The sequence below is a fragment of the Heptranchias perlo genome, chromosome 3 (genome assembly GCF_035084215.1).
Source record: "Heptranchias perlo isolate sHepPer1 chromosome 3, sHepPer1.hap1, whole genome shotgun sequence".
NCBI classification, from domain to species: Eukaryota; Metazoa; Chordata; class Chondrichthyes; order Hexanchiformes; family Hexanchidae; genus Heptranchias; species Heptranchias perlo.
The window spans coordinates 123,423,766-123,448,307 of NC_090327.1; the positions used below are offsets into that span (position 1 = coordinate 123,423,766).

The 24,542-nt window shown below is 42.1% G+C and overlaps 2 protein-coding genes across 4 annotated transcripts in view; one reads left to right on the forward strand and one right to left on the reverse strand.

Moving 5' to 3' along the window:
• Positions 1-3,762, reverse strand: part of LOC137320206 (prostaglandin reductase-3-like) — a 60,305-nt gene extending 56,543 nt beyond the window's left edge. Inside the window, 1 exon segment of the mRNA XM_067981935.1 lies at positions 3,632-3,762. The gene's annotated coding sequence lies outside the window, so the exon portion shown is untranslated.
• The window catches only part of tshz1 (teashirt zinc finger homeobox 1), a 213,441-nt gene continuing 192,115 nt past the window's right edge, over positions 3,217-24,542 (forward strand). For all 3 annotated transcript variants that reach the window (XM_067981931.1, XM_067981930.1, XM_067981934.1), the window contains exon 1: positions 3,217-5,565. In XM_067981931.1, coding sequence (XP_067838032.1) covers positions 5,526-5,565 — 40 coding nt within the window. In that variant the 5' untranslated portion in view covers positions 3,217-5,525. The remainder of the gene's footprint in view (positions 5,566-24,542) is intronic.

A 24,542-nucleotide genomic window follows, 5' to 3' on the forward strand; every position in this document is an offset into this window, starting at 1 on the left:
GTTAATTATACCAAAAATACTAAATGCTCTCTCGTTCCAGTTGGTACAATTTAACATTCTCCTTCATAATATTCAACATTACAAATATTGTGCAAATTACGCGTGGGAGAAAAAGACCTGCTTGTTTGAAACCGAAGGGGTTATTGAATGACCAAAAAGATTATAAAATAAAACTAATTTCAAAAGTTCCAGTCTCTGGTTATATTCGGAAAAGCGTGCGCCAAACTAAACCTTTTTTTTTGGGTCTGGATTGAATGCATAAGCAAATCTTTATGTTTTAAAAATGTTTTTTTTTAAATGACAAGATTAAAATTAGTTTCAGTTTTATTTTTAATGCATGTGGAATGGAATTAAATGATGCTTTTGGTAACCTTAAATTATAGAGAGGGCATTTTTTGCAGTATTAAGGGACCTTCTAGTTGAAGTCCCTTGCCCAAAGCTTCATCTTGTAGGGAAGAGATGGGGTTCAAATGTCTGAGCGTTCTGCCAGCCGCCTTTGCCCTCTCTGCTTGCTCGGGTTTGTAAAGAGAGAGACGTTTGCTGACTTTGATAACCTTCCATTACGTTACTCGTGTTAACCGGCCTTTTTGTTGCAGCCTTGACACAGTCAAGACATTAAAACTTGATCGGTCAGTAACGTTTAACACAGAGAGAGGGGAGGAGAAAGAAAGTGTGTTTGTGTATAAAGTTAAAACGACCCGAGCTCTTGCTCCAAGTCACGTCGATTTGATTTTTTTGTACTTTGATTTAAATTCCTGGAATTATTTCATCCTGTTCCCCCCTCAAATAATATTTCATGTGTTTTTTAAATATAAGTTATTATTCGAAATATGTTTATTTACTGGCGGCTACACTCCTAAATTAGTCGGGAGGACACATCACTGATTGGTTGATATTGGACAAAATGAAACTGGGTAAATCGTTGGGGGAAAAGGACACGACAGCGTTCCACTGTCCATTCAAATGTGGTCCTCATATTATGTACAACTTGGCTGACAATTTTTTTTTGCATCGGTCCCACATCTGTTCTTGAAAGAGTGTAAGAGGACCCTGTTTCTTGCGTGTATAACCTGCAACAGTACAGAGTACTGCTGCACCAATACCAAAAAAATGTGCCTGCTCTTCAGTTATACCCTCCTATCGGGTTACAGTGGCACAAGCAATCCAGTTGTTTTAAAGAAATTGTTGACTTAAAACTGCGATTCAGAACAAAGCACAATAAGATTGTAAAGGACAGAACGCGGCAATGGGGAGGTTAACGCAGCGAAAACACGCTGCTATTTATCTGCTCATGTATGTGTCGTGTCTAAATGCAGAATCCTGGTTGCCATTTATCTTTTTTAAACAAATACACTATTTATATCGAATTATTAGAGTTCTCTAATTTCTCCCACGAATCCCAGAACGGTGCAGCTTTCATTGTTTTTTTAATGGACGTTAGCAATTTAAAAAATATATAAAATATTTGAAATCCAACATTCCCAGGCCTGGTTAGACTTTATTTACAACTAAACAAACCTAGGCAAAACTGTAAATAAGTTTACCTAAAAACACCAGGAGGCATTTGTAAGCAGAGGGGATACTGAAATATGCTAGTTTCATTGCATTGATAAAACGCGTTTCTAGTGATTTAAAAAAAAATCGAAATCATATCTCAGATTAATTTTTAAAGGTGCAGTTAGCTTAAAGAGCACGCCATATAGGCAGTCTGAACTATAAGTTATACAGCACTAAACCATTGCCCCCTTTTTCCCTTTGTTATTAATAGTTCAGAACAACGAGATGGATGTTAAACCTTCTACCCTCCCTCCCAGGTAAAAGATAAAATATAGACTCCAGTCCTGTGACATAGGGTAACTGTCTGAAAGAAAGAAAAATAAAAGCAAAGTAAGATTATAGTCTGTTTAAGTCCCACTCGTGAGTTTGAACGCAAGACATTTATTCACATCTCTAAGTTCTCTTTCAATGTAGTTTGTACAATGTCGGACAGAAGAAGGATATTTTGACGAGAGAAGGAGTGCGTCGATAAACTAACTATGTGGCGTGGTCGGATCGATTAACCGCAAAAGTGGGGCGGGGAGGGAGGCGAATCAAATTCCATTTTAACCCAGAAAACATTTAGATGAAAAATGAAGACATCTATGTGCATGTTTCCTTTTACGAGCCTCTCTAAATTTGTAAATGCTCATGATAAATGATGTGTAGCAAACTTCATAATACAAGATTAAAATATGAATACACTTTAAAATGCTGTGTGGAATAGGAGAAGTGATCGCGGTTCGTTAATCTACTTGTGTGAAGCACATCAGGCAAGTGTGAACTGACGCTGGAAACTGAGGAGAATCCAGTTTGAATATTTGTGTAAAATGGCACCTATAATAGTTAAGGGCAGTGTTAAATATTTGAATGTCAAATACTTCTTTACTACTATACACGTGTATCTCAATTAGATTAATACTGTAACGGCGGAATACGGAACATTTCCCTAACTACGCTTAATACTGACCCGCGTTGCCACTTCCAGGGAAAGCTGCCCAGCATAGATGGGAGGTGCATTTCGTACTTGCTATATAGTTATGTCTCTATAATGCACAAAAATAGAATATATATATACTTTACAGCGTTTAGGTCCACATTAAATGTGGCTATTTAAATGAAAAGGTCGTTTCATTATATAACTGACCGCGTTGTAATAATCCATAAAGCTGTACGGCAGCGCTGAGACGGAAGATGTAGCGATACAGTAGTGACAACCTCGCTATTAAAAAGACAGTGAAACCGGGGAAAATATGCAAATCCCACGGTTTGTTTTGTAAAAACGGGCATTCTCTTTAGAAACAAAAGAAACGTGACTGGCCTGGTTATTGATTTGATATCCTTAATATATATATATATATATAAATATGTATACATAATATGCAAATCAAGCCATTCGCCTATTTAAATATTTAGGTGGGGAGGGGGGGGGGGAAAGAGTTAAAAGGCGAACCTATTCATTACTGTAACTGACTTATATGTTGCAATAAACCACGCTTCGTCCTGCAATGTATATGTATGTTTTAGCTGTTTAAAGGCAGGGTTTGCGTGGAGTTGTGTAGTACTGTATCTTTTTCTGTCTCTGGATGTACTGCCCCCAGTTAGTCAGTCAGTCAGTGTATCTGTGTCAGTTTACAGCCCACGTAACCGCGCTTGGAGCTGACGCACGGGCACCCTGAGACAGACAGACTGACTGACTGACTGACAGATAGATGGACGGATAGACGGATGGATAAATGCACAGATGTTAGGGCGGAACCTGGAGTTGTTTTTGGACGTATTAGCTCCCACTTCCAACACTCAAGTGCAAGTGGGTCGTTCTGATTATTCCACCACCAACCCCCCCTCCTTCCTTTTTTTCTTTTCAGCAGAAAACTCAAGAGGAATTGTGGCTAAGTGGAGCGAGACTAGGATCACCACCAGATTGTTATATATATGTTTACATATATATATGAGCAAAATCGTCTGACCGACCATTTCTGCGCCTGGTAAATTCGGAGCACAGCAAAGTTTTACTTCACGCTGTCAAGATCAAGACCAAATTCTGGAGAGAGAGAGAGAGAGAGAGCGTGCAAAATAATAATAATCAACTCACCGATTCCGTACCAGTAATTCTCCGTCTCCAGGGGGTAGGAACGCGGACAGATTGGACGCAAACAGCCTCTCTGAAGTTCGGGCTGAGTGTTGTAACTGCGAGCTTTCTCATGGTGCCGGGGACAGTCGAGGCCTGGGAGTCCGTGAAACGATGCGAGTGTGACATGTTCACCAGAGGGATCGCGGAAACCCGCCGAGCAGCAGCAGCGGCGTTTTGAATGGCCGAAAACAGCCTCCCTGCTAAAGAAAAATTGGTCATAGGCACCGTGCACAGAGAGGAAAAACACGTAACAAAAGTTCAGGAAGTGCCCCAACAGTTAATGCACAGACTTTTCTGTTGCTGTTGCCTTGTGGATCAGCATATATTTGAACAACTGCTTTCTTTATAAAGGACTTGCTATTAAGAAATATTGTTTATATCACGTTTTAAAGGGCACAGATTCTATACAAAGACAGAAAGGGAGGGGTGGGAGGTAGTGGAAATACAATTGTATGGAGTAATATTACTGAATAAGATCACTGGAGAAACACAGAGAGAGACAGACCCTCCTCTTCCCGTACGAAATATTCACTTCCTCAAAGGTGTAACGAATCAATCTGGAGCCGAGTTTCAACTACCAACCAAAAGTAGAAGGAGAAAAAAAAAGAAATCAATATTATCAGTACAACAGTAACCCGAAGTTCTGGAGTTAAAAAAACAATTATTGATTTAAAGAGAGACAGACATCCATTCAATTGGAAACTCATTCTCTTAGTGACAATACCAGACTCTCGACTGTTTCCCACAAATTGGCTGGAAAGTTTCTCTTTATATGAATAAACCGCCTCGCAAATAACACTGGGAAGAACAATATAAAACATACAAAAAAAAACCCAAGGCCGGCTGATCTGAAATCTTACGTATTTTTTAAAACATTTTTTAAAAATTTGGAACGCAGTCGCCCTGAAAGTTTGGAAGCACTAAAGATTTAAAAGGAGGAGAAAAAAAATCAAAAAATCTTTTGTTACTTGTTGAGCAGAACAGCTTAATCCTCATCTTGAAACTGCACTGGCAGAAATGCAAACAAATTGCGACTAACCCAGCAGCGCAAAAAAAAAGAAAAAAATCACGTGGGTCTAAATACTTTTCTTTTGTAGACACAATATTAACATTGGTAAATTTGGATTGCAACCAGAAGGCTTTTTTTTTATTGTTGTTGCTGCTGCACTATTTTAATATTTCCTAAGGGGGAGAGAGAGAGAGAGAGAACTAGGAGCATTGCAATGCACTGGTGTGTGTAATAAAGGAGGAGACGACTACTTGCACTGAGTGCTGTTCGATGGCTCTGTGGATCAGTTGAGACTGTCTTGCTGGGTGGATATTGTGCATCTCCCCGGAGCCCACCAGAGTTTCTCCAAAAAAATAATAATAATAATGGAAAAATAGTTCACGGCTCTCTCACTCAACTGTGCGAGATGTGCGTTATCTGCCTCCTCTCTGCATTGATTTAAGTACTGAAAGTGGGCAAAGAGAGAAAAGAGGCTGTGATACAAAGTAACTGGAGTGTATGTCTATCTTGTGCATATGAGGCAGTGACTGAAACCCTTCTCAGTCTCTCTGATATCTCCTGTCACCGAGGAGGCTTTTGCGGAGCTTACTGACAACAAGACCTTAGCAGAGAGAGAGAGAAAAAAAGACCCCCCCTCTCCTCTTTAAACTCTTCCTTTCCCCCCTCCCTCCTTTCCCTCCCCCCACCCCCCCCCCCCCCCCTAAAAAAAACCCACACACATACTTCAAAAAAAAAATCCATTTGCTACACTTTCGCCTCCTGCCTTTTACCGGTCTGCATGAAAACACCGAAAATTAAAGTAGTAACTCCGGAAACTCTTGGCCGGCAGCAGAAGCAAGCAGAGACATGCCGAGGAGAAAGCAGCAAGCTCCCCGGCGCTCGGCAGGTAAGACCCAGGGACAGAAGATGCACTTTTAATTTTTTTTTTTCTTAGCATTTCATTCAGGTACTGTACCTTTTATATCCAAATGCAGGCTGTGGAGATTGTTATTCTTAAAGAAACGGTTGTATTTTTTTAATCCCCCTCTCCTCTCTTTTACATCCCATTTTCTTATTGCCCCGTCGTGTGTGTGTATATATATATATATGTGTTTGGTGGTTTGTAGGGGTTTTATTATATTATTTGCCTTTCCATCTCCGGGTGTGAGCGGCGTAGTTTGTCAGGTGTCTGTCAAATGCTGTCAGCGTCATGTTATTTTTCCTGCGTCGTGGATTTGGTCGCATACAATTGTATCCCCCCCCCCACCCACCTGTATGTTTTGTCTCCCCCCTCCCTCACTCTTTCCCTTACAGTATGTGAGGAGTCCCTATTTTTTTAATAATATAGATTTAAGCATTGAGACTCCAACAAATATGATTTTTTTTTTAAAGACATGACAAGTGGTATTTTTTTTCTGGGGTTGGAGTGTTGCAAATAAACTGCCTCTGCTGTTAGAAAGGATGTCTTAAAATATCAAGGCCCCCCCACCCCCCTTCCCTTTTTCAACATGTGCAGCATAGACTTTCTAGATCCATTTTGGAAGTTTTTTTTGTTGTTCTCTGAATGGTCACTCTCTCTTTGAGGAATCGGTAACCCCTTGGAACGTGCACATAACGAAATCAATAGAAAATTTTAAAAGAAGTATGTTTTCTCTGAGATTTTTTTTTGGTCAACATGATCTAGTTTGCTATCTCTCTCTCTCTCTTTCTCTGCCTTAATAGACGATTGCCATCCTTGATTTGATGTGTGATTGATCCTCTGTCATCTGGGCAGCGTTTGATCTATTCATTCCTGATAAACATCAATAAATCACTCACCATAGCAACCCACATGGTCCACTCCTGACGTTACACTCTGCAAGTCAGGTCACTTATCGTGTTTTTTTCCCCTAACTTTGTTTCCCCCTTCCTCCTCCTCCTCTTCCCATTCCCCCTCCTCCCCCCATCCAAGTTTTAAAGCTACAGTATCCTTCCCCCCCCCCCTACAGAAATTATTCGATTCAATCCAAAATGAATTGTTTTTTTAAAAAAAACTTGAGACCGTCCTATTAAATAAACTGCTGCTTGTACATGCTTTGAATAACATGCTTTTTTGAAAAGAAAATGTGAGAGCAGGAGGGTCAGTGTAGATGACATTGTAGGCCTCGATTTTTAAAAAAAGTCATGGGGAATCAGATATCTGCAACTTTAAACAACAAATATTTTTATAAGGGGGTTGAACAACTGACACAAGCGTGATGGTGCATGGTAATTTGTCCTGACAGCTCTTACATAGAAACAAGCCATCAAGGCGACTTTTTCCAATATTGATTTAATTGTCTCTCTTTTGACAGGCACATACATCATTGGCTTTAATGGCCAATCAAAAGTTGGCAGGCTTATAGTGTTTCCATTCTTTCCCGTACACGACATTTGGCATACTTAATCAAAATGCAGGTTTGTAATGGCAATGAAGAGTTGATGACTGAGTCATCTGCTGTTTAAACTGATAGAAAATTAGCTGAAAAGATGGTAAAGTATCTTTTATCGTGGCATTTTAAGCACATTTTATAGATGAAATATGGGTTCATTAGGCTGTCTCTTGGCTTGTCTCGCTGTTACAACTTGCATAACTGATGATTTTTTTTTTCCTGAGAGTATCATGAGTGTCTAAAAATTGATTGTTTGGTAGCCAGGAAATGGTTCTGAAGATGTGGGACCAACAGATATAGTATGTAAATAGGAGTTCAAGCTGATGGGGAGGAAAGGGGGAAGAGCCTGAGATAGTCCCATTGCTTCTACAGCAGCGAGAAAAGGCTCGGAGGAAATGGCCTCTCGTAAACTAGGAGGCCTCATAATTATCACTTTTTTAAAAAAAAAAGGAGGGAAAAGTAAGGGATGTTTAGCCTGCTTCATTACCAAGCCTCTAATTATCTGTAAACCTGATGGATTTGTGACAGGTTTAACGATTAATGCTGACAAATTTAGTAAGGTGTCAGGTTCGCAGTCAGTTTGATGTGATCAAGTTGATATTATACAGTCCCCATAGCCCGTAGTGCAGTATTAACTCAATTTACTGGTGCAGGTGACAAATGGACTTTGCTACCTGACTAATCATGTCACAGAGACAATGCTGCTTTAATGACCTTAGTAATTCTGGTTCTAACGGAGCAATAAAGCCAGACTAAAAAAAATTAGCTGAGTTGCTAGTTTCCTTCAGATCTAAATGCTTGTTGCAGGTTTTGTATTTTTTTTTTGACATGGCAGTAATTTTTTTAATAAACATTTTGGTTGGACATAGAATTACATAGAATTTACAGCACAGAAACAGGCCATTCGGCCCAACTGGTCCATGCTGGTGTTTATGCTCCACATGAGCCTCCTCCCTCCCTACTTCATCTCACCCTATCAGCATATCCTTCTATTCGTTTCTCCCTCAGGTACTTATCTAGCTTCCCCTTAAATGCATCTATGCTATTCGACTCAATTACCCCTTGTGGCAGCGAGTTCCACATTCTAACCACTCTCTGGGTAAAGAAGTTTCTCCTGAATTCTTTATTGGATTTATAATTCTTTATTGGATTTAAATCATATCTGAAGCCCATTACAGGCCTGTCTCTTCAAAGAATGAAGGAAATATAAATGTTTTTATTCTTTATAATTTCACTGCCCGGTATAACATTTTGTGACTATGAAGCCTTTTTGCCCATTCTTGGTGCTGATGTTCTGTGTACGTGTGACAGAAGGTGCCCAAAATGTGCGCCACTGGAAAAAAGTTAATTTTAGTAGCAAGTGTTGATGGTGTGCTTGTGGGGCAAACTGTTGTTTTAAATTCCCCTTTCTCTTTTACTTTAATGCCCTATAAAGCCAAGGTACGTGCGAGTGTAGAAGATTAAGGCGTGGTCTAATTGAGGTGTTTAAGATGATTAAAGGAGTTGATAGAGTAGATAGAGAGAAACTATTTCCTCTGGTGGGGGAAGTTCAGAACAAGGGTCATTGGAGCTAGGCCATTCAGGGGTGATGTCAGAAAGCATTTCTTCACTCAAAGGGTTGTGGAAATCTGGAACTCTCTTTTTTTTTTCCCCAAAAAAAACTTTTGAGGCTGGCGGCCGATTCAAAATTTCAAAACTGAGATTGATTATTTTTTTTTAGGCAAGGGTCTTGAGGGTGACAGAACCAAGGCGGGTAGGTGCAGTTAAGATACAGATCAGCCATGACCTAATTGAATGGCAGAACAGGCTCGAGGGGCTGAATGGCCTACTCCTGATCCTATGCCACAGGTAACAGCTTAAGCCACAATTCCGGAACGACTAAATTGCTGAAATTGTAGAATAACTCACCAGCTTTACTTCGGGAAGACATTCTGGCAGTCTGAATGTATCAGCTAGTTTGGAGGAGACTTTTACATTTTACTGGCCCATCTGAAAATCTCAGTAAAACTTCACCATATTTTTCCAGTGGTAAGTTTGTTGTTGTGTGAATAAACTGTTGGGTTAGAAATAATTCAACTCACTTATATTTGTAAATGGCTTGGAATATTAAGCACTGCTCCGACATAAATGGAGCCCACTTTAACAACAGCACAGCACATGTTGTGGTGTTCCCATTCTGAAGGCACCAGGCAAAATGCCCCAGAGTTCTGAACTTAGCTGTATTTTAACAATATTTGTTTACTAACCCCCCTCCAAAATGATTTTCTGCCCCTTCAATCCAGAAAAATGGATATGTAATGCCATTAGATATCAATTAGGCCGTATCAATTAGACTCCGTCTCTACAAATTGAAACTTTTTTTTTACTGCAGATATCACTTTTTGTCCCTTTCTGTAGTCAAATGTAAAATGTAGGCTGTATTGAATAACAGCCAGAACTCATGACTACAATATTTATCCCTCAACCAACGTCACTAAAATAGATTATCTGGTCGTTATCACATTGCTGTTTATGGGACCTTGCTGTGCATAAATTGGCTGTCGCATTTCCTACATTACAAAAGTGACTACACTTCAAAAGTACTTCATTGGTTTTAAAACACTTCGGGACATCCTTTGATCGTGAAAAGTGCTATATTAACGCAAGTTCTTTCTTTTACAAACTGTGTTCACCTTTACCACATGTTCTTTGAAAGCCCAGGCAGCCTTAGCCTAATAAAGCTTGAGTGGGTTTTTTTTCCTGCTAACATTCTGTGCACTGTTTTAGGGACTACCCACAGATTTATTATTTGTATTTTTATTTCCCATTTTCTGCTTTGCTTGTCTCTTGCCGCCTTCTGCCAGCTGTGGCGAACTCCATCTCCATTGCCAGTGCTGTAAGATTGGGTATCCTCATCTCTGAGTTTGAGTATCTCACCCGTGTACAGTTCTCATTTGAAAACTTGACAAATTAAAGATGCAAGTTCATATGATAGTTAATCCCAAGCCTTAAATTCATGACTTTCTGGTTGAGAGCTGAGCATTAAACTGGGATACCTGGGAGCAGAGGAGTTCTCCCCGGTGTCCTGGCCAATATTTATCCCTTAACCAACATCACTAAAACAGATTATCTGGTCATTATCATTTCTGTTTGTGGGAGCTTGCTGTGCACAAATTGGCTGCCGCGTTTCCCTACATTACAACAGTGGCTGCACTTCAAAAAGTGCTTCATTGGCTGTGAAGTGCTTTGGGGCGTCCTGAGGTTCTGAAAGGTGCTATATAAATGCAAGTTCTTTCTTTTATTAAAATTGAGACATTTTATCTCCTGGTAGAAATGTTCTCACTGCAAATCTGACCCTTATTTCCTTCCCAAGCTACTTCTGTATCTGTCCTTTCCCTCCCCTCCCCCAAAAGAGAGAATCATCGCTTTGTGTAGATGTAAGAGCTATTTTCTGTGATGATGCAGTACATCAACTAGTGCAACACAGATTTAACCAGATCAAAGTCCTGATATTGCTTGCCAATCACTCCTTGTCTGTCCAAAACATGCCACCTTATTTGCAACTGCAGTTCTCTGCACCTACTCAGAGTTCTCGGGTGTTTACCCTTGACCTTCCTATCTCATTATTTCTGCTATCCTTACATAACCTTAACCTCTACACAAGATCACATCAAGCTGATCCCCTGACTTAATGCTTTTTAAACTCACTATGGACTTCCTTTGTGGGTCACTGTCTCCGCAGTCCTTGTCTGGCTCTTTGAGGAGATCTCTCTTCCCTCAGCCATCTTCCACCCTCCCTCCCTCAGTAATTGCAAAGTCGGCTCTCTCTGACTGCTTTGGGGTGGAAAGGCTCTGTGGTGCATTTAGAACCCCATTTTTAAAAGTCTTCTGCAAGGTTCCCTGAAATCCCAACCATTCCTTTCACATGTGACCGCTCCTATTGGTTGTTGTGGGTTGATTCCTGGATATCCTATCCACTGCCTTGTGTAGACCCCATGTCCACTTCCAGCAGGGCTACTGGATAGCAATCGGGATCAAGAACTGTAACCCATTCCCCTCCCTCCCTCCCTCCCTCCCTCCCTCCCCTTCTAACCCAAGATGCTGAGGCCATTTATTGCACTGCTACCACCGCCCCACTGGGATCATCTAACTCCACACTGAACCTAAGACCTTTCTGGTCAGTACTGCTCAGCCACTCGCTGTTGTAACCAGCTGCACCATGTGGGAGCTCGAGGATAATGCAACTTCAATGAACGGTTCTCATAATACATTTTTAAAAAAAACTTCAGCAATGGGGTCTTTAGAATAAACATTCTCGTCTCTAATCAAGTTGATGTTCTTCGTACAATGCAGTTGGGTGTCTTTTTTTTCTCTCTTTTGTTTGAAACTTCACAGATTTCAGTAAAATGTACTTTGTGTAGACCCACAGTAGCTGTAGTGAGTTGTGTCAACAGACTAATTTAAGTGGGAGGGGAAGGAGAACCAGGTGGGTCCTTTTTATACAGATATAAGCATTGACATTAGACAAGTTCATTTATCATGTTTATTGGTTCTTAAAAAAATGACTGTCCAATTCAAAAAAAATTACACTTTTTAGGAAGCTGCAAAATATTAAATGGCACTTTTTTCCATTTGATGAAACTGTTTTCTGTTCTGAAAAGTATTAATGTTTCTGGAATTCTTGGACAATTAGTAAGTACAGCTATGCTTCAAGTTGATGTGATGTAGATACATAACGGGAATGTGTCAAACTGAATAAAATAGGGAAGGTTTCACTAGGAAAATAGCCAAATTAAGGAGTGTACATGTCAGTTATCTCCCAACATCTGTGGAGTCACAGTTTGGTGCCCCATATTGAGAAACTGGGATTCTTCTTTGGAATTGAAGTTTGTCTTTCCCAAGTCTTGTGTTGCCAAATTCAAAGACTATGATAGCACAAGTCCCTTGTTTGAATTGCTGTGATCAATTTAGATGTACTTTTTAAAGTTATTGCTGTCAGCAATTTGTCAACAGTTCCTCTCGGGTGGTTGTAAAAGATCCCAGGGCACTATTTCGAAGAAGAGCAGCGGAGTTCTCCCCGGTGTCCTGGTCAATATTTATCCCTCAACCAACATCACTAAAGCAGATTATCTGGTCATTACCACATTGCTGTTTGTGAGACCTTGCCGAATGCAAATTAGCTGCCACGTTTCCCTACATTACAACAGTGACTACATTTCAAAATTATTTAATTGGCTGTAAAGTGCTTTGGGATGTCCTGAGGTCATGAAAGGTGCTATATCAATGCAAGTCTGTCTGTCTGTTTTTTCTTTCTAACTTTCCCCCCCCCCCACCCCCCAATCAAGCCACACACTCAAATACAGCTGGTTAGGAATAGCTGAAATGCATAAGAACATTATTGGAAAGCTGATATGTACCATCAGTTTTTAAAGAAAGTAGTGTAGTCAGGAACTTCTTGAATAGAAGCCACAAGTTGCTAATTTTTTGAAAACAAGCTGCTCACTTTTCAGTAGACAAAGTAATGGCTGGCTGCAAATGGTCCCTAATCCTTTAATGAAACTTTTCAAGTGGTTCATCAGGAAGGTTGCTATGTTAAAACTGTTGTAAGACGTACTTTTGAAAGAAATTGCAATGCATTCTGAGTCCATAGCTGCGTGTGGATATTCCCATCACAGCTAGTACACTTTCCTCTATCCCACATTGTTACCAGGTTATAACTTTAGTCTATCCCAAATTGTTACTAGGAAGATGACAAACCTGTTTGCTTTTTTAAAAATCTTTCACTGGAGCCTGGAAGCTTTGGGCACTTATGCATTTGGAGGGAGGGAGGGAGGGAGGCAGGGAGCGAGGTGCTGGGCTGGGGGAAGCACAGCGAAGACCAGGGAACTGGAAACTTAGGCCTGTAATGAAGCTTCGGGTGTGACCTGCGAGCATCAAAGCCATGTTAAATGAGGGTAGCTTCAAAGCACCAAAGCTTTGTTACGGCCCTAGCTGTCTCCATAATCATTCACCTTCTCACCCTCCCTAGTGGGGCGACAGTGACCTTTTAACCCTTTGCACTTACCGAGCTGGGCTTTTTTTTTGCCCTCACCATGATGCAAGTGCTTTTGTTTATAATGGTAGGGGACAAAAGGCTGGCTAGTATGCAGTCAGAAAATCCCTGCCACTGCTGACCTGTACCTGTTAAAGAAATTGATAAGGAGGCAAGTTACCCGTGGTCTTTTGTGCATGTCAGAGACTTGTAACTACACGAGTGGCAGTCTGTCACATGTTAGAAAGTATGCTTGTGGACTCCCTGTTACCAATGAGATGTTCTGTTTTATTGTATGGGAGTGAACATCTGGGTGCAACCATTTCAATTGATTCTCAGACACTTTGTGCGGCTGCTAAACAACACTCAGTCTGTATGATCATTTTTATTTTTCACTTGTTTGAATGATTATTCCACCGGGAAAGGGAAAATATTCAGTTCCATAAAATTTTATATATGCACACAAAATATTTATGACTCTTCAAGGTTTTGCAGAAGGGATTATTACAGACAAGATAGAAATCACCTTTATTATTTGGCTATCCTTCTTGACTTTGCATCCTTTTTTTTTGTCCCAAATAATTCTGCAACTGATGATGTATAACCCGCTTTTTGATGTTTTTATCTTGGCGTCAGGTTTTAAAATGAAACGGCAGATGTGCAATGGCACGTTTAGATGTCGTAAACCCTTTACTGCATCCCATCCCTTTTGGTTGTAACCTGCTACCTTGTGATATTCTGATCCTTGCTACCTCTTCCCCATCTTCCACCACCCCCCCCCCTCCCACTCTCCTCTGCCCCCAACATGAAGACCATTTGAGGAAGTGTTGGATCTGACGTTATGAGGTGATGGAGGGATCGGTTTAGTTACTGCAAAATCTGGGGTTTGTACGAAAGCGGGAACAATTTAAGTACATTAGGAAGGAGGGTGAAAAAAATCGTGAATAGGAAGGGTATTAAGGTTGACGGATGAACAGGGCTGGGGATGAATTTTCCGACAACAGCTGTGACTGCTGCCATTATCTTGACAGGTGTCAATTAAGAATTACTGCCTGCTGGAGTCATTTTTCCAGCCCAGCTGTCTGCGTGTGAAAGAAATAACACTTTACCCTTGTCACTTTGTTAGTTCTCAGCTATCGCCACAAAATGAGCGTCAGCGCGCTAATCGATAACTAGTGTATTAGCAATTATTTTGCACATTGATTTATGAATGCGAACAGCTCCTCCTGTACAGTTATTAGCTGCTGATTAAATGTGCCCAATGCCCAGCTCAGGGTGGATATATGTTCCCTGAGAGGCCAGGTCTAGAACAATCTGTGCGAGACTGCAGCTCAAAAACACCTCCATCATCATAGGCAGTTAACAAGGCAAGCTTCACTTCTACAAGGGGAGAGGCATTGTACCTGGACTGTGTGTGTGTGTGTATGTGTGCCTGTATCAGTGTGTGTGTGTGTGCGCGCCTGTATGTGTGCACCTGACTGTCTGTGTGTGCCAGTATCAGTGTGTGTGTGCGCGCCTGTATGTGTGCACCTGACTGTCTGTGTGTGCCTGTATCAGTGTGTGTGTGTGCGCGCCTGTATGTGTGCACCTGACTGTCTGTGTGTGCCTGTATCAGTGTGTGTGTGTGTGCGTGCCTGTATGTGTGCACCTGACTGTCTGTGTGTGCCTGTATCAGTGTGTGTGTGTGTGTGTGTGTGTGTGTGTGTGTGCGTGCGCGCCTGTATGTGTGCACCTGACTGTGTGTGTGTGTGTGTGTGCGTGCGCGCCTGTATGTGTGCACCTGACTGTCTGTGTGTGCCAGTATCAGTGTGTGTGTGTGTGTGTGTGTGTGTGTGTGTGCGCGCGCGCCTGTCTGTGTGCACCTGACTGTCTGTGTGTGCCTGTATCAGTGTGTGTGTGCGCGCCTGTATGTGTGCACCTGACTGTCTGTGTGTGCCAGTATCAGTGTGTGTGTGCGCGCGCCTGTATGTGTGCACCTGACTGTCTGTGTGTGCCAGTATCAGTGTATGTGTGTACGCGCCTGTATGTGCACCTGTCTGTGTGTGTGTGTGTGCCAGTATCAGTGTGTGCCTCCTGTGAGGGCAGCGCTAACCCCGTGCTGAATATCCTTTTGCCAAGTCCGTTACTGTGCTGCTGTCCAGTCTGCCCCAACCGAAAGAGTAGCTCTTGCATTCTCTCTGCTGCCCAATTCGGACAAGGATGTGGCTGCGATATATATATACACATATTAACCGATCCTTGACATCTCACATTTATCTTTTGAAAGCCTTTTTTTTAAAAAAGAATTATTTTAAAGCCTGGTGCTTCTTGCTGGTTTTCTACTGGAAAGTTTCATTCACAGCACCGATTTACAACATCCTGCCCTTCTTTGTTTTTTCTGGTGCTGACAATCTTACCTTAACACTTCTGAAAATGATGCTGCAGTAAATACTGTCTGATGCTCACAGGATGTATTTTAGATAAAATCTGTTTTGAAAAGCGACATTCTTAATCAATCCCTATTGATCTCGCAGCCCGTCTTGACTTATTAAAATTTATATTTATCCAACTCTAATTAAATAAACTATTATCCAGTTTTACATACCCAGCTGCTTACTTTTTTTTTGCTTTTTTGCTCGCTAAAAATAATTCCCAGCAGACCTTCTGATGCGCTATTCCTGGACCTGTGATTTATGATGTTGCATTAAAATGCTTATACTTTTGATTTAACACATGATGCTACATGTAAGGTAAATTCTCTCATCACACTGAGTTTTAGTCAAAATTAGCACATAATTCCTTTTACCTTGTGTCTGCTGTGGCTCAGTGGGTAGCACTCTCGTCTCTGAGTCAGAAGGTCATGAGTTCGAGTGCTACTCCAAGAGGTTTGAGCACAAAATCTAGACCGACACTCCTAGTGCAGCACTAAGGGAGTGCTGCACTGTCGAAGGTGCCGTCTTTCGGATGAGATGTTAAACTGAAGCCCCTTCTGCCCTGTCAGGTGGACATAAAAGATCCCATGACAGTATTTCGAAGAAGAGCAGGGGAGTTCTCTCTGGTGTCCTGGCCAATATTTATCCCTCGACCAACATCACTAAAGAACAGATAATCTGGTCATTATCACGTTGTTGTCTGTGGGACCTTGCTGTGTGAAAATTAGCTGCCGGGTTTCCTAAATTACAACAGTGACTGTACTTCATTGGCTGTAAAGTGCTTTGGGACGTCCTGAGGTCATGAAAGGCACTATATAAATGCAAGTCTTTTTTTTACTTTCTGCCATCACCGTATAGAGTACCTGCAGGTCAAGGTAATCATATGGGTTTTAGTTGTGTTCAAAGAGTTAATCCTTTGCTCTCACTGAAAAGGACAGTACCCCTTTTCTGCACCAAAATAAAATTGCAAACAAAACATAATTACAGCATCGCACAGAATGGACATAGAGCTTTTTGTTCATCAACTGTCTCGATAAACATTGAGTGCCGATATCATTAACCATTTGTCTTCATTTCTGAACACCATCACCCATAATGTGAATGCTGCAAACACCCACAGCAGATCCAAACAAACAAAGCACAGAACATCCATGTGCGTATTAAACAATATCTACTTTTTCTTAAATAGTTCTAGGGACTGAATATGGAACCGTTCTTAGGGGTCCTGATGACAAGTTACGAATCACTGAAACGTCAGTGTTTGGTATCAGTACTGTCTGAATCCCTTGATGGGGGAAGATTTGTTCTGTTCACAATATGCAGCAAAATCGTGAACATGTTGTTTGTAAATTAATTTACAATTTTGCTACAAGTGGAAATTTGCACCCAATGAGGTGACAGCCTTGCATTTATTTCCAGGAATTCAAAACTTGACATTGATAGGCTTTTGTAGGCAAGGGTATTAAGGGTTACGAAACCAAGGCGGGTAGATGGAGTTAAGTACAGGTCAGCCAAGATCTAATTGAATGGTGGAACAGGCTCGCGGGGCTGAATGGCCTCCTCCTGTTCCTATGATCCATTATTTACTGTGTATAAATGTTTTACTCAGAGTATAAAGAATATTGTGACTCAAATATTCTGCAGTTTTACATATTTAAAAAAATTCTACTTCATATGACCCAGTGGCAGAAATAGTCCGAGATTTTTTTTTAGCATAGTTGCATCAGAAAACATGCTTATTTCGAAAAGCTGTGAAGACCAACCAGTGCTGAAAGGGTTAAAGCAGGACCGGCACAGGTAAGAAAGTAAAGCAATGCATCTTAGGCCCAATGCAGAACTTCTCTGGTAAATTACAAGGCATAGCACGTGCGAGTGTTTGGCACACACCGAAAATTACTTGGCATACGTCAAGCATGCACATACACTACGCCTAACAATTTACTTCAGAATTTTTTAATACTCTTAGTTCCCTGGGGTGTAAGTAGCAACAGTACTTTCACATCTGCAGTTTGTGAAACATTAAGTATTGCCAGAATGAGCTGCTAATACGTATTTATTTTCTCATTTCACTTTCATTGAACAAATAAAAACAGGGTTTTTTACAAAAGGAGTAATCTTTTATCTCTGCAGAATTCTTCCTTGTTTAATCCACGAGGATTAATCATGTATGTACGTGTGTGTGTGTGTGTGTGTGTGTGTATTTTGGTCTGGGATGAAATACATTTGTGCTTGTATTCCTTTTGTTGTGGATAATGCAGAGTGTACTCCTTATTTTGTTAATTGCATAAAATTTGCACATTCTTTGTTCGTTACTATTAAAGACAAAATGATAGTTCATCCAATGGATCAGTGGGTGATTGCACTTCACAGTACGGTACAAGCACTAATCCATACAGATTGGGAAAATTCAGGTTGATCCCCCGTTCTGTTTGAGATCGCTGATCGCAGCAAAGCAGTAGGGTTCCACCGTGGGTCCCAATGCCCCTGGGGTGGGGGGCACCGGGGAAGGGCGAAAGAGAGGTTCAGCAAGGCTTCCAAACCAAATCACTATCCAGTTACTCCTGCTCAGAAGGGTGCCTGTATGGACAATGGCAAAGGATAGGATCCAGTTCACCCGTGGTACCAGCACCCTGTCAAATAGCCGGCTGACGCCCACTGTCTAGAGTTACAAGCCAAGAATGGCCACTCGGGTGAGGACAGCCATCCCCTGATGGACCATATACCAGCAGGAGCCAAGGTGTTCTGGAGAAGAGAGGGGAGACAAACAAAATTGGGTATGGTAAATTTATTGAAGATTAAAGACCACTGTCTGAAATATTTTACCAGCAAATTAACATAACAGTATGTTCCAAATGAGTGATGTATCCATGTCACAGTGCAACATAGCTTACGTAGAATTACATAGAATTTATAGCACAGAAATAGGCCATTCAGCCCAACTGGTCTATGCCGGTGTTTATGCTCCACACGAGCCTCCTCCAGCCCTACTTCATCTAACCCTAACAGCATACCCTTCTATTCCTTTCTCCCTCATGTACTTATCTAGCTTCCCCTTAAATGCATCTATGCTATTCGCCTCAACTACTCCATGTGGTAGTGAGTTCCACATTCTTACCACTTTTTGGGTAAAAACGTTTCTCCTGAATTGCCAATTGGATTTATTGGTGACTATCTTATATTTATGGCCTGTAGTTTTGGTTCACCCCCACAAGTGAAAACATCTCCTCTACATCTACCCTATCAAACGCCTTCATAATTTTAATGACCTCTACTAGCTCACCCCTCAGCCTTCTCTTTTCTAGAGAAAAGAGCCCCAGCCTGTTCAGTCTTTCCTGATACTTATAACCTCTCGGTTCTGGTATCATCCTTGTAAATCTTTTTTGCATCTTCTCCAGTGCCTCTGTATTCTTTTTATAATATGGTGACCAGAACTGTACACAGTAATCTAAGTTATGGATGGAAGCAGTTTGCTCTGCTAGTAAGTCTAAGCACAGACATCTGAGAGAGAAAAAGTACTGTTTGATAATAGTCTAAGAAATAAGATGGTCTCGATCAAAAAATTCGACTGGAAAAGGAAAAATTTGCAGGGCTATGGAGAAAGAGCAAGGGAGTGGGACTAATTGGACAGCTCTGTCAAAGAGCCGGCACAGGCATGATGAGCCAAATGGCCTCCTTCTATGCTGTACGATTCTATGATACTGTAACCTCTTTCACAGAGATGGAGACTTTGTACTAAGTCTTTACTGTAGTCCTAAACAGAGAAAATGTTGGTTGAGTAAGACTGTTTATCATTAGCCTGCTACAGTGTATGTAAAACTAAATGACAGTTATACTGACCAGTATCTGCAGTTATAGCACTAGCTGTGCATCCATCTAGGTTACAGTGAGGTTGGGCACAAATGAGCTTTGCATATACGTGCATAATTGCACTTCCCAATGGTTTCGCTTTTAAAGTTAGAAATAGTGTGAACGGGAGCTTCAGTTCCCTCGCAGCATTAAAAAAGATGTGCGAAATGTTTAAAAAGTTCCCTGGTTGTCCCATGGAAACGTCTTAAAATGCAGCTTTGCATCGGACTGGAGTTATACTGCAGCTGACTGGATCTCAAACTGGTGTGAGACGGGCACTTGGTTTCACTGAGCACGGCGTCAGATCGGGATCAAAACTGTACTGCCATTTTCATGTTTGCACACAACTGTGACTGGCGTAGCTCAGTGGGTAACACGCTCACCTCTGAGTCAGAAGGTTGTGGGTTCAAGTCCCACTCCAGAGACTTGAGCTCATAATCTAGACTGACACTCCCATTGCAGTAGAGGGATTGCTGCACTGTCGGAGGTGCTGTCTTTTAAATGAGATGTTAAATTGAGGTGCTGTCTGCCCTCTCAGGTGGACGTAAAAGATCCCATGGCACTATTTCAAAGAAGAACATGGGAGTTCTCCCTGGTGTCCTGGCCAATATTTATCTCTCGACCAACATCACTAAAAACAGATTATCTGGTCATTATCACATTGCTGATTGTGGGACCTTGCTGTGTGCAAATTGGCTGCTGCATTTCCTACATTACAACAATGGCTGTACTTCATTGGCTGTAAAGCACTTTGGGACGTCCTGAGGTTGTGAAAGGTGCTATAGAAATGCAAGTTCTTTCTTTTCCTATTTGAGATCTTGCTTTCTTTCTCTCAATGCAAAAGCTACAGTTTAACTGTAGACTAAGAATGGCATTTTAAACACTGGAACACAGAATATCTGTCCTTGCCAACAGCACTACAGAAAGCATCAGACTGGCGATTGGGTTAAGTGCTGAATATAGGTTCAGCGATGACTGGTAAACCTGACCATCATTAATCTCAACGCATTGATAATCTGAAATAATCTTTCACAGCATTTGTGTCACTTTCTGTATAAATGTGTCTTGCTTATCCAGCAGTTTTATTAATACCATACAGCAGAATTTGCCATTGACAAATCTGTCTGGGATTATCAAGTCATCAGTTTATCCATTGCTTCATATATTTGTAATAATCGGTGATGGGATGAAGAAGAGAACCAAAAAACTGAAAGGACATTTCTCATTATTGACCAGCAGAAATAGTTAAACAATTGACGTGTTTTGTTTTTAAAAATAAAAATAAAAATCACATCCAGTGGTTTGTGACGTGCCGTAGAAATGATCTATTTTTTTAATCACCCCAGTGCAAGGGCCGCCCTCACCAACAAAATACAGGAGCACTTTATTTTTCACATGGAACAGTTGCCATACAGCTGATAACATTCTGAAAAGCAATGAATACAATTTTAGGACAATAGTTTGCCCACACGATAACATGTCTTGGATTGTATACAGCCTGGTGTATGGCCATTTGTCCTTGAGACTGACTGCAGTTTTGTTGCGCCATCAGAATTGGGGTGGGTGGGGGGTTGGGCCTAAAGGTTACATCTTTATAATATGTACTTTAAAAGCACCACTCTGTACAATTATTTTTCACCCTTCAAAACATTACCACTGAATACTGGCGCAACCTTGGGTAGCTGTGCGCTGAGTCTTGCGATTAAACATTGGTGTCATTTTAGCAGTTTGATGAATCTGAAGGGTGTTTTGCACCGTGACACTTAGGAAATAGTTTCAGCTTAGTTCTTGTTGCTCATCATGATAATAGGTACCGTGTGTATTTTGCTGAGGGTCTCGTAAGAATAACCTCTTTTACCAGAAACCCATCCTACACCGTATATTAATCCATGTGGTGTTAAATAGTTCACCTCCTTATGTAGTACTTGTACTATAGGTTGAAAGATCTTGACGTTGTATTTTGTTTTATTAGCAAAGCAGATATTATGGCAACAAATTCTCGCTGCTCTGATGTTAAGTTTGATATTTTGCCTTGTAAAATAAATCGTTTAAAGGCAGTGAAGAATTGTTTGTTAAACTGCTCCTATTGCTTGTGTGTTTTAGTGTAAGATAAAACTGTGAAAATATACTGCACATCTGTTAATAGTGTAAAAGACTTAAATCTGCCATTTATTTCTACGAGAGTGTCTGTTCTGTTGAAATGAAGTTGCCTTTATTACATAAAATGTTTAAGGGTTGTTGCCCATACACACAATCCATGTATCGGAAACCGATGTATAGTCCCCTATTCTCACCACTACACGTTAACTAGTTAAAGCTGCAGAGAGTGGCCCTGTGCTATTGTTTTTCTGCCTCCTTTTCTCTTTCCTGTCAACAAGGCACATCCGAGGAACCTAACCTATGGAAGATAATGCTCTCCTGGCCGGCCTCCCATCTTCCACTTTCCGTAAGTTTCAGCTCATCCAAAACTCTGCTGCCCGTATCCTAACTCACAACAAGTCCAAGTTCACCCATCACCCCTGTGCTCGCTGACCTACATTGGCTCCTGGTCAGGCAACGCCTCACCTTTTAAAATTCTCATCCTTTTGTTCCAGTCCCTCCATGACCTCGATCCTCCCTATCTCTGTAACCTTCTCCAGTCCTACAACCCTCCAAGATCTTTGTGCTCCTCCAATTCTGGCCTCTTGTGCATCCAAGATTTCCTTTGCCTCACCATTGGCGCTTGTGCCTTCCGCTATTTAAACCCTAAGCTCTGGAATTCCCTCCCTAAACCTCTCTGCCTCTACCTCCCTAAACCTCTCTGCCTCTACCTCCCTAAACCTCGCTGCCTCTACCTCCCTAAACCTCGCTGCCTCTACCTCCCTAAACCTCGCTGCCTCTACCTCCCTAAACCTCGCTGCCTCTACCTCCCTAAACCTCGCTGCCTCTACCTCCCTAAACCTCGCTGCCTCTACCTCCCTAAACCTCGCTGCCTCTACCTCCCTAAACCTCGCTGCCTCTACCTCCCGAAACCTCGCTGCCTCTACCTCCCGAAACCTCGCTGCCTCTACCTCCCGAAACCTCGCTGCCTCTACCTCCCGAAACCTCGCTGCCTCGACCTCCCGAAACCTCGCTGCCTCGACCTCCCGAAACCTCGCTGCCTCGACCTCCCGAAACCTCGCTGCCTCGACCTCCCGAAACCTCGCTGCCTCGACCTCCCGAAACCTCGCTGCCTCGACCTCCCGAAACCTCGCTGCCTCGACCTCCCGAAACCTCGCTGCCTCGACCTCCCGAAACCTCGCTGCCTCGACCTCCCTAAACCTCGCTGCCTCGACCTCCCTAAACCTCGCTGCCTCGACCTCCCTAAACCTCGCTGCCTCGACCTCCCTAAACCTCGCTGCCTCGACCTCCCTAAACCTCGCTGCCTCGACCTCCCTAAACCTCGCTGCCTCGACCTCCCTAAACCTCGCTGCCTCGACCTCCCTAAACCTCGCTGCCTCGACCTCCCTAAACCTCGCTGCCTCGACCTCCCTAAACCTCGCTGCCTCGACCTCCCTAAAGCTCGCTGCCTCGACCTCCCTAAAGCTCGCTGCCTCGACCTCCCTAAAGCTCGCTGCCTCGACCTCCCTAAAGCTCGCTGCCTCGACCTCCCTAAAGCTCGCTGCCTCGACCTCCCTAAAGCTCGCTGCCTCGACCTCCCTAAAGCTCGCTGCCTCGACCTCCCTAAAGCTCGCTGCCTCGACCTCCCTATCCTCCTTCATAACCTACCTCTTTGACCAAGCTTTTGGATGAGACGTTAAACCGAGGCCCCCTCAGGTGGACGTAAAATATCCCACGGTACTACTTCGATGAAGAGCAGGTGAGTTCTCCCTGGTGGCCTGGCCAGTAGTTATCCCTCAACCAACAACACTAAAAACAGATGATCTGGTCATTATCACATTGCTGTTTGTGGGAGCTTGCTGTGCACAAATTGGCTGCTGTGTTTCCTACATTACAACAGTGACAACACTTCAAAAGTACTTCATTGGCTGTAAAGCACTTTGGGATGTCCTAATGTCGTTAAAAGTGCAATATAAATGCAAGTCTTTCTTTTCTTTCAAATATCTTCCCAACAAATCACAAAGGCCTTGAAATTACATGAGGGAGATAATAGCAGATAAACACTTGTCTGAAATTTCTATTGTTGCTATTTTAACGCAGGCATTAATCCATTTATATTGTTTGGGTTAACATGTCCACTAAAACATGGGAGAGAGGAACTCCAGACCAACTTTTGAAGCGCCTGTAAGCTAGGCTCTCCCTGCATGATATTGATAATATTGATTTTACAGGTTGTTTGATTCTTTCCTGTTTAAAACAAAGAAATTACTGTGTAATCGGGAAAGGCAATTATTTAGCTGCTTTTTAAAGTTGGTGCACATTTTCTGTTTTATCGAGGCCAGCGATGGAATGGAACATTTTTCCATTTTGCAACGTAGCATCTGAACCGAGTGCTTCTAGGTTAGGTAGAACAAAGATCAGGTGTAGACTGAAAACGAAAGAAAGACTGACTTGCATTTATAGCAACTTTCATGACCACAGAACATCCCAAAGCACTTTACAGTCAATTATGTACTTTTTGAAGTGTAGTCACTGTTGTAATGTAGGAAACGAGGCAGCCAATTTGCGCACAGCAAGGTCCCATAAACAGCAATGTGATAATGACCAGATGATCTGTTTATCCCTCATTGTTGGTTAAGGGATAAATATTGGCCAGGACTCCAGGGAGAACTCCCCTGCTGTTCTTCGAAATGGTGCCCTGGGATCTCTTACCTGAGACGGGGCTTTGGTTTAACGTCTCATCTGAAAGACGGTGCCACTGAACCCACTCTGCACTGCCCCAGAACAGCAGACCTTAACCCCAGCCAGACAAGAGCAGCTGCTACTGCATCGTTGCATGACATTTGTGTTTTATATGCCCACTATCTGCGAGTTGCGACTGCCAACTAGTACTAAAGTGCGGGCAGCTTTCTGCTCTCGACTCATGGCCATTAGAAAACTGGCTTGAGGCGACCCAAAGCTGATTGCACACAGAACCTTTTCAGTAGGCAAAGAGAGGAGACTTTCGTCTCATCAGTCTGGACTGAATTCAAATCCATGTTCTGGACAATTTTTCCTCTAAATCTGTATTGCATTTTTGTATCCATATATCCACTCTGGATAAATCTGTAAAAATGTGATTCATGTG